This window comes from Mauremys mutica, chromosome 6, assembly GCF_020497125.1.
Source record: "Mauremys mutica isolate MM-2020 ecotype Southern chromosome 6, ASM2049712v1, whole genome shotgun sequence".
Classification (NCBI taxonomy): Eukaryota; Metazoa; Chordata; order Testudines; family Geoemydidae; genus Mauremys; species Mauremys mutica.
Window position 1 is genome coordinate 55,013,520 of NC_059077.1, and position 16,997 is coordinate 55,030,516.

The window sequence follows — 16,997 nt, forward strand, 5'->3', positions numbered from 1 at the left end:
TTTCCCTTGATACCCTTGAGACGGATTAGTATATGTTTCTATATGTCTTCTATTTGGTGAATGAGCATATTAATTGTTAAACTGTACTATGCCTTCACTTTGGCACTATAGCCTCCATCTTGGGATGACACACCTGGGAGGTGTCAGGGGAAATCCTTTCATGTGGGAGGGCTAATAATGGAGAGCAATCAAGAGCTGTCAACCTGAATGGTCTTCCATTCAAATGGAAGCACCCAAGAAAATGAGCTTGCTGCAGCCTAGGGGGAACCAGTTTTCCCAATGTGCACTTCAGGTGGGCTAGAGCTAAGCAACAAATCAGCTGGCAATAAACTTGAAGCCACGCAGCGGGGCTCACCTAACAAACTTCATAAAAGGGAGACTCTCTCAAGGTGGACAGACCAAAACCAGAAAGAGGAGTGAGGGCACAGAAGAATCCTGGACTCCCTGGAGGACTCTAAGACACAAAAAACTCTGAGGAGGGATGTGGAAAATGAGACAAGTGCTTATCTTTCCATAGATCTGTATCTCTCTTGTTCGTTGTCTTTCAGTAACGTGGATTGGTTTAAAGGTGCCTTTGCAAAGTCTCTGGGTTACTTGCTGTAACTGTCACAAAGTCCCCAGAGGGTGAAATTTTAATCCAGAGTGCCCACGAGGGTGGATATGGAGAAGGCATACAAAAGTTACTGGGGAGACTTAAGAGATCCATACTTGTCTTGGGGGCCTAAAGCAGCTGAGCTGCAGGGCCCCAGATTCCAGAAAGGGGTACCAGCATTGGAGTCTGTATCCCAGGAGTGTGCCTGAAAGGCTGGCTGTAGAGCCAGTGTCTGGATGCTGCTCAGACTCAGTAAACTTAAGAGCACATGGGATCCAAGGCTTTGGGTCCAGAAGCCTGGTGACTGTCTGCAAAGGGGGAGCTCAGCTAGGGCTGTAACAACTCTTATCATCCAGTTTTACTATTACAGCATAATCTCCTAAAACTCACCATCCCAATAAGGCAATTGTTTCCCGTTTGTGTCTTTTGCCACTTTTCAGCTGCATTATGGTAATTTGCCTTTTATAGGTTTTCCTGCTGCTTTGCCTGAAGTTGCAATTTATTCAAAAGTCTTCTGGCTGATTGCTCATGATAATGTGAATGGCTGGTCACACTACTTCTAGACAGAGGTTGCTCTGTTGGCATTCTGTGAAGCAGTGGGATGTTTTTCTAATCATCTAGTCACATAGATTACTTCTTATGATGATACTCTGACACATTTTATAATCTTCTGTTCCCATAACTTGAATCTTACCCTACAAACTGGACTTCAGGCTATCATAATTATTGTTATTATGAATTCATTGTTAGAGAAGAGCTAAATTCTTAGTCTGGGAACGTGCTTCTCTTTAATGTTCATTGCTTACCTTCATATTCCCTAGTTTTAACAACTGCAAAGTGTGGGGCATTCATGTAAATGGCATTTTTGAAGAAGGGATTAATGTTCACTCCACACAGTATTTCATGTGTTGTAGATTCAAATTGTGCAAACAAGTACCCAGTGCTTCTGCTCTCCCTTACAAATTCGGGAGACTGGCAATGTCAAACATCATATTATAGTAAATATATTGCCTACAAGGCTAAAACAGATTAAGTGTGTTGACAAAACTTCACGATGTTAAAGTGTATTGGGAATTACGGATTCACCATAACTCAGACTTGCCAACATGTGACATGAGTCATCAAAACTTGTGACAAGGACCAAAATGGGGGAACACCTGTTTGCTCCCCCTACTTTGCTCACCCCATTGTTTGCTCCCTTTGTTCCTTCCTCAGTTTTCTTCTGTTGTTTATTCTTCCTCTTCTCCTCATATTTGCTCTCATCTATGCTTTCTCCCTGTTTTTGCCCTCTCATTTACAGACCTTTAAATTGCTTTGGAATGTACAAAGGCAGTGGCTCCTGGCTTTGCCAGGAAGAAAGTGGTGGTGTTGGCAGCAGGCACTCACAACTCCTCCCTGTGCCTGTCAGTGTCTGTGTATGGTGAGGTGTCACTACACACATGCAAGGAGTCTGCCACATGCAGGCACTCCCCCTCCTTCCTTCATTCCGCCGTCCTGACAGGCACTCCTCCGTCTTTTGCCCAGAACATCGCAGATGCAGTACCCCACCTCAGGGAGTGAGAAGTGGCACTAAAACAGGAAGTACCATGTAATGCAATACAGTTGAGAGGTCTGGTGACTCAGGCCTGGTCTACACTAAGAAGGGGGTTCGAATTAGGGTACGCAAATTCAGCTACATGAATAGCGTAGCTGAATTCGAAGTACCCTAATTCGAACAACTCACCCGTCCACACGCGGCGGGGTCGAACTCCGCGGCTCCCCCGTCGACTCCGCCAACTCCTTCTGCCGAGGTGGAGTACCGGAGTCGACCGCGGCGCTTCCGGAGTTCGAACTATCGCGTCTAGATCAGACGCGATAGTTCGAACTCCAAAAAGTCGAACCGGCAGGTAAGTGTAGACGTACCCTCAGTAGGTAATGGTTATGCCTCAGTGCTGCATATTTCAGCATTTCTTTATGGGAATCAGAAAGCTTTTCAGAATGCAGGAGTGTCATGATCTGGTCTGAATCTCACAGTTAAAGCCATTCAACCACATTGGGCATGATGTGACTCTTTTTCTCTAAGACAATGCACAACCCAGTTGTATATGTAAAAACTGGACAAAAATTTAATCCAAAGGTTGGGACAATAATGATTTGAGAGGAGGGAATTCCATAATTAAGACAATGAGCAAAAGACCTATAACTATGGAAAAGAAATGGATCTCACAGAAACAGGCGTGCCCAATCAAGGTGGTAATATATATTTTCAGGAAATGGATGGACTGACAGTAACTTAAATTAAACCCTCCATCTACTAAAGTGCTAAACAGCGGGTGATATGTAGTTTTGCCATGGGTAGGGACCAAATATAGTTCAAGTTACAGTATATAACGCACACCAAAGCTGTGCTGCAACATGTCCCACCCACACTGTACTGCCGCTGACTTTACTGTTCCACCACAGCTTTCTATTCTGTATTACTTGTGGTTTATTGAGGGAATATGTAGGTGGGTGGTTGCTCTTTATTTGATCCTGGTTTGGTTTTAGACTTAAACGACTGTAAGAGAAAACACATTTGTCTAAAAGCACAATTTTTTTCCATAAAGAAACCACACACATTTAGAGTCTCTTCAACTCCAAGCTCTGTTGAATTCAGACCTATTTATTGATACTCTCTTTTCTTACCCTGTACCTATTTTTGCAAACTATTAAAAACCAAGTATTTTACAGTTGCTTAGCAGGTTTATTTGTCCTAGTTTTTGAGGCATTGTTTGATCAAAATATACCCAGTTGTCAGAACGAAATGTCAATGAGGTGAGCTCAGTCAGCTTTTGAACTATAAATACTGGCTGAGCTTCAGCATTATATTCATAGGCTATGATTTCCTTATTGACAATACTACTGCATAATAAAGCTGAGGCTGTTCTTATAACAAAATTGGGCACACAGCAAGCAAGAGATACTCTTTGTATCTTTTAAAATCAACACATACAGACCCCAAAGCTTGTGATTATATTTATTATAGAGTTATAGTTCACCATCTCAGATGATGTCTATGAAATCTTGTTAGATTTCCTGGGCTTGATTCTTGATTTTACTTGGACTGGTCTTACATTAGTTTAATTCAGTTGAGTTCAGTGTTGTTCTTGATATGTGCTGGTGGGGAAGTGACATTAGACATCAGGCTCCCCATACTTCAACGTTAGATCGAGATAGCTTATCGATCCATTTTCTTCATCTTTTACTCTTAAGATATGTTAAGTCATTATGGATTTCAGAATATATTTTTTTTTGGCTAAAATTACTTAAAGCTAGTATTGCACATGCAAAAATCTGGCTTGCACATGCAGAAATGCTTCTTTTGGCATGCTCTGCAGATTCATTTTGTTCCATCAGCACTCAAGTTTTCCAGTGGTAGAGCTACATTGCAAAAGAAAATAAAAAGCTACTATAAGAAAGAAGTTGTTTGAACTTACTTGGAATTTAACTTACTTGGAATTTTTTTTGCACTGCTAACTTCTTAGGCCCAACTATGGGTCTTAGAATGTGTGTACATTACTGCTCTTTGTCTTCACTACATTGCATTCATTCCATTTTACCTTGTACCGTGAGCTAAGTTAATTAAAGGAATACAAAGGTACTGTAAATGATTGTGAGATTTAGACAAGAAATGGCATTTCTATTCATTAACATTTGAACCCAGATAAATGAATAGCTGTACTGGTAACTGCTGAATTTCCGTATTTATAGAAAAGTGTTAAGTAGATAATAGCACAATTCCTTACTTTATGTTTAAAAATAAAAATGTGGTAATTCTCACAAAAGAATTAGTTGTTTATGTACTCTCAGATATTAGCAAATAGAACTGCCAATTATGTTATCTTTTCAAAAATATGAAAAGAAAATATCTAATCAGTGATGCGTACACCATAGTGTGAAAAAAAATACTTAACACTTATAGTAAGAAATGGAGCACTACATAATACTTAGTGCTTTAAAGTGTTCTACATCTTAAAACACTTGAAGCCTTATGAAGTCAATAGGAGTAAAAATTACAGACACTGTGATGGCATGGACGTTTCTTTTCTTCTTTGAGTAGTGTCTCTATGGGTGCTCCACCGTAGGTGCTCCACTGTAGTGTCCTATGGGTGCTCCACCATAGTTCCTTCTCTGTGGGTGCTCCCCTCTAAGCAGGGGCGGCTCTAGCAATTGCGCCGCCCCAAGCACGGCGGCATGCCGCGGGGGGCACTCTGGCGGTCACCAGTCCCGCGGGTCCGGTGGACCTCCTGCAGACGTGCCTGCGGAGGGTCTGCTGGTCCCGCGGCTCCGGTGGAGCATCCGCAGGCACGCCTGCGGGAGGTCCACCCAAGCCGCGGGACCAGTGGACCCTCCACAGGCACGTCTGCGGCAGGTCCACCGGAGCCACCGGACGACCGGACCCTCCGCAGGCACTCCTGCGGGAGGTCCACCAGAGCCGCCTGCTGCCCTCCCGCCGGCATGCCGCCCCAAGCGCACGCTTGGCACGCTGGGGTCTAGAGCCGGCCCTGCCTGTAAGTGTGTCTGCATCCCTGTGCTGTTGATCGGAGAATTTTGGTAGCAGTGACCGTTTGACCAAGACATATGTAGCACCCCACATGTGCTCTGCCAAGAGTTCCCTTTCTACCGCAGAGTTTATGATTAGAACTCTGAAGTAGAGGAGAGGAAGGGGAGTTGTGGAGTACCGACAGAGAGAGACATATCTCGAAGAACCATAGTTACTACATAAGGTGAGTAACTTCATCTTTCCATGTCTGATACGTACCCTAAAACATTTGCAGGTTCATTTTCTGTGCAAATTTGCTGCCTGCTTTCCTCTCTGGGGTTGGTTTTGTGGGAGTAAAACTGGGTAGGGCCTGCAGCCAGCTGATCATAAGACCCTGAAGCGTCAGTGGAAAAAATCATGACCAAACCTAATGCATCTCAGAACAACCTTGCATGCTGGTTTCTCTTAAACAAAATGTACTGTGCTAAGGCCTGTTCCAAAGCCCATTGAAGAGAATGGGAATCTTTCCATTTACCTCAGTGGGCTTTGGATCAGGTCCTTGGTATGGCAGAATTGTGCTGAGAGCAATGTGTTGCATAGTCACATTTCCCTTCTTCGGGTAGCAGTATTGTGTTCCTCTCCATCCAGAAGTGGGGAGCACAGGGACCTATCTTATCCTGACAATACCGCTCTGAGAGAAATAGACATTAGCAGCCTCATTTTGCAGATGGTCAAACAAAGTAAGAGACGACTGATGCCTTGTCCTTGGCCATAGAGGAGAAAGTCAATACCTGGACCAGGATTAGAATTGAGTTTTCTGGCTTCCAGCTCAGTGCTCAGGCTGTAGGACTCTATTGGCCGAAGTGGCTTTGTTGTGGTATCTTCCACTACTAAGGAATGTATCCTGTTACCTGTTCTGGAGGGCTGAGTGTACCTTTATTTTAATGCTTTAGCTTTTCACCTCAGGAAGCCTAGGTTTCCATTTGTCATACACAGTGTAGATTTTCGTCTGCAACACAAAACCATGACATAATCCGGTCAGGAAAGGTACAGCAGGTGCTTTGAAAGTCATGATTGAGGTGTCATGAATGTCAAACAATGCCCTATCCCTGTTGAAATCCATATCAAAGTTCTCATTGAGCAGGATCAGGTCTTATGTGGGGAAACCTGCAAAGTACAGTACCTGCTCACGCTGTGCTTTTTTCTAAGTAGTTCCCCCCACAGTGAAAGTTTAAACATTCATTTAACAAAGTTAATTGCCAAAATAATAATAAAGTCCCTGAAGTAATTATTCCCTGCCTTGCTGGAAGATAGTCAGGCAACCAATGCCATGGGTATGTTCATGTGACTTTTCTCTTGCAACACAATAGGAAACATAGGCAAGGAAGGCTGTACATGCTCCTGTGTAGTCCCATTTACCTTGTTTAATCCCCCTCTTTTGTCTGTCAAATTTGCTGACATAGCATTAATTACAGGGAGAAGGGGCAATGCTTTGCAGAACACCTCTGCAAAGTGAAATTTACAAAAACTGGGCAAATATGGACTTTGAAATCTGTCATGAGAACGGTCAACAGTAGAAGCCAATCCAGAGTCACTTGACTTTAAGAAAATAATTTTATTTATTTATGCTGTATTCTGCTTCCCCTTTTTGTGAACTTTGTACTGTATTGCCATATCATTTCCTCAACATTACTTAGATCCCGTGGACTACAAATACAATAAGAGATATGAAATGCATCTGGATATAAGGCAATCTAGGAAGACATGTATAGTTTAAGTTTTTGAAAACAGATCTCTTTATATCGTCTGGGTTTTGTGCTTAAGGCGAGATTCTGCAAGCACTTTTGCATGTGAGTAAACTCAACATGCAAATACTACCTTTGAAGACAATGGGAATAGTTAAAGTTACTTACATGCTCATGTCTTTACAGGACCAGGACCATACTTTTGTTTAATTTGCAGCATAAGTAACAACAAATCAGTGACAAAGCTATATTCTCAGTTTAAAATGTCAGGGTCATAAAGGATTTTAGTATTGTTTATATTTAGGATTTTTTCCCCATTCTAGGAAGTAAATCTTCCCTATTTTTTCTCCAAACTTCCAGGGTTTATCAAGAACTCCTCCACTTAGTTTACATATTTACCAAGGCCACGTGTACACTTCCCAACCCATAAAGCAAGAGTCCTTATTTATCTCATTTAATTGTATTGTCTCCCACTGAACCTCGGCCCCATCAGTTGTGCATCTTCACAAACAGCTTTCAAATCTGTTTGGTAAATCAGCCTGCAGGTGGTGCTCTAGGTGAGGGACAGCACATATCTATACCCCTACCACCCCCCACTGTCCCCACCACAATACAAAGAGTGGGCAACCTCAGAAATGCGCCTGGTCATCACTGGAGCATGAACTCCAATGTTAGTCCTTTAAAGCAAGATATTCAGGTGCACAAAGGGTAGTGAGAGAGATCTGAAAACTAAAGCTTCTTTATACATGGATAGTGCTGAAAGTATTTTTTACAAGGCATAACAACTGAAAGACTATGTTTATGGTTTCCAGAGATCCCACTGGTCTTATATCTGTTTGCCCTGATTTCCATTACATGGCTTTGGGGAGGACTGCACATGGCTTACAGGCACCTTTGGATGTTAGTCTTCTTTGTTATCTTCAACAGCCTGCAGGTAAGAGCTTTTCCTTGCTGTCCAATTACGGAGAATGGGAAAGCCTCGACTGTGCATGACATCTGACATTTCAGGTTGTAAAAGTTGTGTAGAAACCAGAAGCAAATAGAAGGTTCAGTAGGTTACCACTATGCAATGGTCACTAGAAATGTGGTTATTTTTAGAATTAGTATATTGGATGCATATTCAAGTAATAGGTATGTTATTCCAAAACAACAGCAACAATAATAATTACACAGAAATTCATCTCATAATCAGTACACTGGTGAGAAAACAGCACCTGTTCTGTACACAACAAAATCCTGTGGCAATAAGTCTAACAAAGTAATGCAGGCAATTGCAAAAATAAAATGGGAAGAATTTCATTTAAAACTAGGGTAAGTATCAAATAGAAAGGGTTTAAAATGATATGCAACAAAACACTAATATTTAAATTGAGACCTGTCCCATGCTATGTGTACACAGATAAAATAAGATCTTTTCAGCGGAAAGATCAATATAGACTAGAAGTTGTGTTTGAGTTACAAAAACCACAAAAAAAAAAAAAAAGAGAGAGAGAGAGATACTAGTACTCTCATCTTGATACATAGTGCTACATGTAACTTCTGCTAATGCTACCAGTGGTCCTGATCCTACAAACACTTATGCACACGTGTACCTTCACACCTATCAGTAGTTCCATTGAACTCAGTGTTACTCATGTGAATAAGTGTTACAGAATTGAGACTCAAGATTGAGAAAATGCCTGTAATTCTTAAAAACTGCAAAATGTTGAGAAATGAAGAAGAATTCTATTCTATTCTGTATAGGTTGTTACAGTGTACTCATCACTGTAGTGTCTGAGAGCCTTCTAGTAGTGTGCTAAGCAATATGATATATTTGAATATAGATTCAAAATCTTTGAACTTCATAGTATGTGGATTCATGAAAATAGTCTGATTTCACAAACTGATTTTTTTTAGAATTTTCCTCCAAAATACCACATTTTTCTCAAAAATGGACCTTTCCTTCAGCAAGACACTAAACCTTTCCAAAATTTAAATTTTATTCAGCTATAGATATTTTTCAAAACCGAAACAGAAAAATTCATTTTTCCATGTATTGATATCAAACCATGCACTTCATGAAAAATTAACTAGAAGTGAAATTTTTAGGTGGGAAATCACTTAGACTGGAGTTATTTTTTCTATAAAGTTTTGTGCACAGCTTGTCATAACTTTTGTACCCTATTAGTTTCACGGGCCATGCCTACAGTATAAAAAATTCCCACTGGTGCTCCTTGATGAGCAAATGTAATTGACGTATTGGTCAGAACACTGGAAGGGGCTAGAGCCTGTCTATAATAGGGATCCCATTAGTGCAGTTAAACTGAGAGGAGCACCAGTGGGATTATTTTTTCTAAAACTTCATAATATAGACAAGGCCAAAAAGTCTCATTTAAAGTCTGAAAGTTCATGACATCCAAATTGTTCCTTTAACTCCATCACTTAAAGATTCAGGTATTCACTGTTCAGATAAGTTTGTTTAGATAACCTACCCACAGAATTTCAGTGCTACACTCATAACTTCATTATAGCTTTTGAATGAAGTGCATCACTGATGTAAATGATAGATATGCAATGGTTCATTTGTATTCTTGGTTTATTATCTTCCTATACTGAATTATTAATAGAGTCCAATATAGGCTTGTGTTACCTAGATGTATTATGGATACCGATAGTTGGAAAAGGCAACTCATTATAACAGAGATCCCAAAGAATGATGTTGTGCCAGTAGGTTTCACTTGCATCAGCATAGAAGTGTCCATGTATGGCTGGTGAAACACACTCACTTCACATCACTGCATGTGGATATTTCGCAAAGGTGGACATGATTACTCTGTAAGCATCTTTGAGAAAAGGTCATCCATGTCCAAAACGTTGACTCTTCTATATGACTGCCAGAAAATACTTTAAATTAATCTGCTTTACGTAACCTAAAATATGTTATTGAAGAGTTTTTATAACTTGTTAAAGGAGGGGAAATATATTTTTGTCATTAATTTTTCAAGGATCAAGACACTCATTCATATAAAAGTGTCTTGACACAAAATATTGACACAAAATATTGAAAAGCATACAAGCAATACCAGAAATCTACCCACATGAAGCCTACAAGAGCCTTACTGGACTTGTTACATTGTAGCGGCAATAAGACCTTGAAACCATGTGGAAAAGGTGGATACAAAAGCATGACTAAGCCATTAAAGACTCAAGAATTGTTTAAATAGTAAACAACACTACAGAAGCACCTGCTAGTGACTCCATAGTTAGGATTGTGTTTGAAAAAGACCTTAAAATTGGGTGTAAATCACTGTTTTCTCTCATAGTAGATGGTCAAACAATGTGAAATTTCAGAAAATGTAGTTTTTATTCCCTTTGAATTGTCTTGGCCTTTTCTGTTTACTTTCTGTTCATAAATTCTAAAATCTTTGAATTTTGGCTGTGGCTGACATTTTTAACTTGACAGTCCTGTTGTTGTTGCTACACATACACACACCGTACTTCATGCAAACCCACAAAAGAGAAGAGAAGTTAAGCTACCTAATAGTACATACTTTCTATTCCTTCACTCATAGGCACATGCCTTGCCATTACAATTCCCATACACCACCGATCATATACTGCAATTTTAGCTGACCCCTAGAGATGCCAAACTTCCCTCACCCCTCCTAAATGCTGATCTGCACAAAACAGTTGACTAAACTACCCTCTCCCAGCACAGCCAATTACTACACCAAACATCCAGAGATACTAGTGTGGAGAGGGAACTTTCACTCCCTGACATGGTGCTTAAACCATACCACCTGCTCACTCACCAGCGTTTGGATGTTAAAACAACAGAGCAACACATGCCAAGAAGGTAACAGTCAGATAAACCTTTTCCCTGAATCTCCCAATTCCCTGTTTTTCCAAATTCCTCCTCTAAATGTTACTGTCTCCTATGAAACACAGAGTACAATCAAAGAACTCTCACTCCCGCAACTGGATTCTTACCAAAACATCCCCCATATCTACCATCTAAGTTGGGATGCTCTGGGAGGAACGAAAGAACAGAAACCAGGAGGAAAACAAAAACACCAAACGATAATGTCCCTACTATTATCCAAGAGGCTTCTGGTCCGACAACTTGCCCCCTTCCCCCCTTGTTTGGTGCAGAACTGTGGTAATTATATCTCATGCACTAAGGGGATTCACATTTGGCCCTAAAGCTTGAAGGGCTGTTACAGGAGAACCACTGTGGGCTACTTGTAGCCTGCAGACTGCATTACAATAGCTAGACAGTAGATCCGTGCTCCACCACATTTCTGTGTAAAGTATAGAATATCAACCACCTATAGCACACAAAAAGGCATGCAGGAAAGATAGTGCTCTACACATTTTTATAATTTTAATTTTTTCCTTGATTCTAGACCTGGAGGAGCTCTCTAATTCAAATGTAAAATCCATTTTTTCTCTAGATTGAAAGTAACCCTAAATTTTCAAATGTAAATAATGTTTTTCTGGCTTAATAAAGTAAATAAAAATGTGTAGCCCTGGAGGAGTTGCACAGTAAATAAAAAATTTCCTTTGAGCCTCCTGAAGAACTTAATAATTTCATATGTCACGTTTTTAAAAACATGTTGTATGCTTTAATGGAGATTTTAAACATAAAATATAATAAAACAGAATCTGACACTTTTTGCTGTTAGTCTTTAGACAGGGCTTTTAAAATATAAAGCTATCAAATATTAAAAGCAAAACCAGAAGAAACATTTTCTAATGCTGGCCACATTGGGGGAGGAGTTAGAACTATAAAAGCTCTTCTTCCCCATTAATAGGTTTATTATTTTTATTTAATGGAGGTTTGTTTTAAATGTTTTTGATTTGTAATCACGATACATTATTTTCTATTTTATTCTCCTATTTATTCTCCTAGTCTCCTGTTTAAAAGTCTCAGTGATCTATTCAGGAAGGAGAATGTCATGTGACTTAGGTGACCAGTCACTGAGCATAAGTAATGAACAGTGAATGGCCAAAAAGAACAGTTTGTAAACAACCCATAGGCTGAAATTTGTGTGTGTATGCTGTTATCAAATAATTGTGAACGATGAACAGGTTAATAAAAGAGAGTCTATTCACAAACTATTTGTGAATAAGAAAAAAAGACTAAATTCATAACAAGTATTATTCACAATAATTCAAGCCTTTCTTGTAAACAGCTACCGTTTTATAAAACATTGACACGTCTCACTAATTATGAACTGGGAGGCCTAGCCTCCAGATGGATGCGATCAGAAAGTTCCCTCTGGCCTGCAGATTCCACAACATGGAGCTTATGCATGATATGAACAGTCATGGGCGGCAGGTATTAAAGGCCAGGGGAGTCTAAGCCTCCCCAAACAGCCCTGCGTGGCCCTGCCAATGCTCCGCCTCCTGCTTCCTGCCAGTGCAGACTGCAGCTCATCCCCCCGAAGCCACAGGGCCCTGGGCTGGGGCTGGGGCTAGGGATAATGTGGGCAGGTCTGCAGCCAGGGACTCTGGGCTGCTGGAGCCAGTGCTCATGCTGCTCGGTGCTCTGGGGCTGGAGGGGCGGGCTGTGCTACCCTCCCGGCATTCCAGGGCTGGGGGGGTGGGGCATGCTGCCTACCTGGTACTCCGGGACATCGGGGGGGGGGAGGGGTTTGCGCAGCCTGGCCAGCCGGTCAGCGCTCCAGAACTCGGGGGGGGGGGGAGGGGTAGACGGGTAGTGGGAGCCTGGAGGTTGGGGGGTGTCCTCTGGGGCGGGCCGGGTGCTAGCTTCCCTGAGCCCACAGTTCACCCGCATCTTTTGAAACTTTTATTTCAGACCCACTATTTCAGAGCAGGGAGTCAGAAAAATGAAATGACACATAGTGGACCACATTATTTCAGAACAAATCCAAGAGGAACTTGCTGCCTTCCAGTTTTTGCCATTTCAAGTCACTCCCATAAATTCTTTGTCTTCAACTGCTCTGTGAATTGACCAACTAAAACTTAGGTTAGGCATTTCTAAAATAAAAAGCTGCTTTTTCATTTATTTGTGCCACGTTGTTATATCTTATACCTAATTTCAGCTTAAAAACAGAAACTCGCTGTTCTTTTCGAGCCTTTTCCCAACAGGAAAAAAAGCATGCAAAGGCTCCAAAGAAACAGGGCCTTCTTCCGTGTTGTTGAAGAGATACAGAATGCATAATAAAACAGTGTTAAAAAACCAGAACATAACAGCGAATTTAGAAACACTCATACAAATAAGTTATTCTGTAAAATACTTTGTGTTTAGCTTCCAGAAAGGACACAGTGTAGGTGTTTGGTAAAGTATTGTATATTTTCCAACTTGGCTGATTTATTCTGATGATAAACAGCTCTTGGGAAATACACTTGGTACAAATAACCAACTATACAGGACAAATTGTTTCCATGCACGTCCTTTGCTCTCCCTTTGCAGCAACTGACAGTAATATGAAATGTCACGTTTCCATTGGAGAGGAGTATACAGTATGAACTATTCATGTACAGTGGAAAGGAAGGCTACTCCTTTCCCTGTAATGGCTTGAATAAACATGCAAAATCTTGTTTGTGGGGACAATCGCTGATTTACATGGTCAGTGAATAAACAACAACCCAGAAAGTTAATATAGCTAAATTAGTTCTGTGCATGAAGGCCAGAATAAAATTATAAAAGGTTTATTTAATCCTTTTACTCATCCTGCATGCTTATGTAATGGGGGAAACCAAAAAAATGAAAAGCTAAAGAGAATTGGATAAGAGCATATTTACAATATCTGATGTTTTGAGTTCCTTGGCTGTATGTTCTTGATAGTTACTCGAGCGGCATCTGTGACACAGAAACATCCCTGTGTTCTCGTGTGAAAGGCCTTGGCTGCTTGTTCTCTTTGGTTGCAAAACACAGCAATGAACACTTGCCTCTTCTTTATGCATTTGATTGGCTAAGAAGAATTATTCACAATATGCTCATCAGGGTCAGGAAGGGGAAATTAAGCTGGTATTTAAATTGCTTGTCACTGAATGAAAGAGTTGGGATCACACAGGCTGTCTTGCACAGTTACAGTAATATAAATGATTCTTGTATTTTTCAAATGATTAATGGGGTTGTTTGAATAAATGGTTAGTTGCTTTTAATGTTTATATGTGCTGTTATTGGGTCTGATCCAAAGCTCAGTGAAGTCAGTGGAAATCTTTTTATTGATTACAATGGGCTTTGGACCAGGTCCTTAATGTATTTAGAGGCTAACTCCTCATGTCTTCCCAGTAGGTGCATTTTTTATCTGTGCAACTTCTCAGACCCTGACTTCTTCCTTTCTCCATGAACTTACCATTGGCACCTTCCTTCCAGCTAGTCTTTGAAAACTCTTTGTCACCCATGCCACATTTAAGATCTGCTAGGGGATTCAGATGGCTCTGGTGGACTCCAGGGGTGTGTCTACACTGCAGTTAAAACCCCAGGGCTGGCCCATGCCGGCTGACTCAGGCTTGGGCTAAAGCTGTTTAACTGCAGTGTAGACATTCGGGCTCTAGGACCCTACAAGGTGGGAGGGTCCCAGAGCTCAGGCTGCAGCCAGAGCCGCAACATCTACACTGCAATTAAACAGCCCCTGAGCCCGAGTCAGCTGATAGGCCAGCCACAGGGTTTTAATTGCAGTGGTGACATACCTCATGAGCTCAGGTATATTCTGGCCTTGGTATGCCCAGAGTGCTTTGCATGAGTCATGACCGTGAGTTTCACAGAGGTGGTGCGTAGGACCTAGCAGGCAGGCTGCATCCTGTAACTGATCTTAAAAGATGGGGCTCAATTAAGGTTGCTACCTGGCTAATATTTCTGGTACAGCTGGTTAATCCTACTTTAGGATGGATATAAATATTCACTCTGGTGCCAGTAAATTTTAGCTTCCTCAGGGTGACAGATCTCACTGTAACAAACAAAATAAACAAAATGTTGCTTCTTGCTCACCCCGTGTGCTTGTAAGGTAGGGACCCTTCAATATCTTGAGTGATTAAAGGGCAAGAAAGAAGCAGGACTATTTATAAAGGGTCTCCTTAAATGAAACTCTCCTTAAGCATAAAAAATATTTATTGTAGCTGGTTTTCATTTTTCAGGAATCCTGTTGCCTTTTCATTAATTAGGTTTTTGTTACTAACATGAATCAGTAGTGTGAGCTGGATTTGTCAAAACTAACTCTTTCCTGCAAATAGTTTAGGTTTCAGTGAAAATACATTTCATCTGAAAATTCCAGACCAGTCTACTTGTAACATTTTGGGCCCAATGCCATTCCTACTATAGTCAATGGATTGGGTCTGTGTCTGGTAAATCAAGTCAAGATTGGGGAACTATCCCATTGTTTTTGTGAGCATTGTAGCTAATGTCGTGTGGCAACTTGAACATATTAAGCCATGATGGGTGTTTTCTCTGAAGACAGACTGCAGATTAAGTGGCTCTGCCAGTTCAGTGTTCAAGCTTTCCACCCAGAAAAAATGTCATATGCAAAAGGTGTCTTTTCAACAAGTGTACTGAAAAACCTGGAGAAATCAGTTTATTGCCAAATTGTGCAAAATGGCTGAATCATGTGATTATCAAATAATAAAAGATGAAGTAATTCATGTTAGATTAGTAATAGGGACAAAGATGCAAGAACTCGAATGAGAATGCTCAGAGCACCCACTCCTCGCTCTGCCAAGAGCTAAGCACATGTGCAAAGCCAGTGAACAAGCTCATGTCCAAATGCAGAGTGTAAGTGGAGCATACACAAAAATAATTCACTAAGCAGCACAGGGAAATCATGAAAATATAAGAAAAAATATATCAAAATTTTGCAAAGGCAAATGCACGAAGTGGAAGAGACAAACAAAACGCAAAGGAAGACCTGTGAATACTGTGGAGAAAAACATGATAATGGAAAATGCTCTGTGTATGCAGTCATATGCAATAATTCTACCAAGAGAAATCATTATTCCAAAGCTTGCAGACAAGAAAAGCAAAGGGGTGGGGGAAGCACCATAGTGAGGAAGCAAGCAATGATTAGAAGATGAGACTCTTCAATATGTGACTTCATGCCTCTCCTAACCCCCAAAATAAATGTTTTTTAAAGCTCAGACTAGCCTAGCACCAGATGCAAAGACAAGGCAGCAGCACACAAGCAAACAGGAAGTCAAATGCCAAATAGGAGGGCATAAGTGACTGCTAGGCTACAAATATTTCCTCAGCATTATGCAAGAGAAGTAAGTGAAGTTCCAACCAAGCAAAGCCAAACTAAAATTATACAGGTTTCAGACTGGGAGCCGTGTTAGTCTGTATCAGCAAAAAGAACAGGAGTACTTGTGGCACCTTAGAGACTAACACATTTATTTGAGCATAAGCTTTCGTGAGCTAAAACCCACTTCAGTTATACAATGTCACTGGGTTCATGTATTCACTTGAAATTTACCTGAAAACAGAGGTCATTGTACCACTAAGACAATGTAAGTTGAAAGCAGAATACCAAGGAAAAGCATACAGGCTAAAACTTCATGTAGTGCTGTCAGAAAAATGCCACCTGCCTGCATTAATGGGTGGGAGAACTTGATGAGGCCCATGGTGAAAGGGGAACAGTCCTAGCAGCACAGGAGGAGACACTCATCAAAGGGCAATAGCTAGCTCCTGCCCCTGGGAGTCTGGGATAGAGATGCTGACTGGCCAGCATTCTTCAGCTCCCAGGATTTAACCTGGCATGGGGGCCATGTAGAGCTCTGTTCCCCTCACCACCTGAACTAGGATTGGGAACCCAGCCTGACATGCTGTGGGTCAGTCAGGATTTTTTTCTCTCAGGGGACCAGGGAGTTTTTTTGCCTTTCTTGTAGCACCTTCAAGCCACGGTGGGTTAAGTGGGAATGCCCTTAGTATCTAACTGAGGTTCTGGGGTAGAATTGTTTATTCATCACAGCTTGTGGGCAGTTTCCAGTGTGGCTAAGAGAATAAAACGAACAGTTCCCAGAGGTAAAAGATCTGGGATTTTGCTGATGGGCCTTGGGATCATGGGATGGGGTGAGACCTTCTGGCCTTTGCGGGCTGAGGTCAGATCTTGAGACCTTAACAGGAAAAGTCCCCTCCAAGCTGGACCCTCAGTCCCCTTCACAAGGGGATGGTGTTACCCCTCAGAGAGAGCTGAGTCCTAGTGGGTAGGCTGAGGAGAGC

The 16,997-nt window shown here is 41.3% G+C and overlaps 1 protein-coding gene across 1 annotated transcript in view; it reads left to right on the forward strand.

Annotated features, from left to right (window-relative positions):
• ADGRV1 (adhesion G protein-coupled receptor V1) overlaps positions 1–16,997 on the forward strand; it is a 421,267-nt gene that overhangs the window by 359,090 nt on the left and 45,180 nt on the right. The window contains exon 89 of the mRNA XM_045021061.1: positions 7,651–7,772. Within this exon, the coding sequence (XP_044876996.1) occupies positions 7,651–7,772 (122 nt within the window). The remainder of the gene's footprint in view (positions 1–7,650; positions 7,773–16,997) is intronic.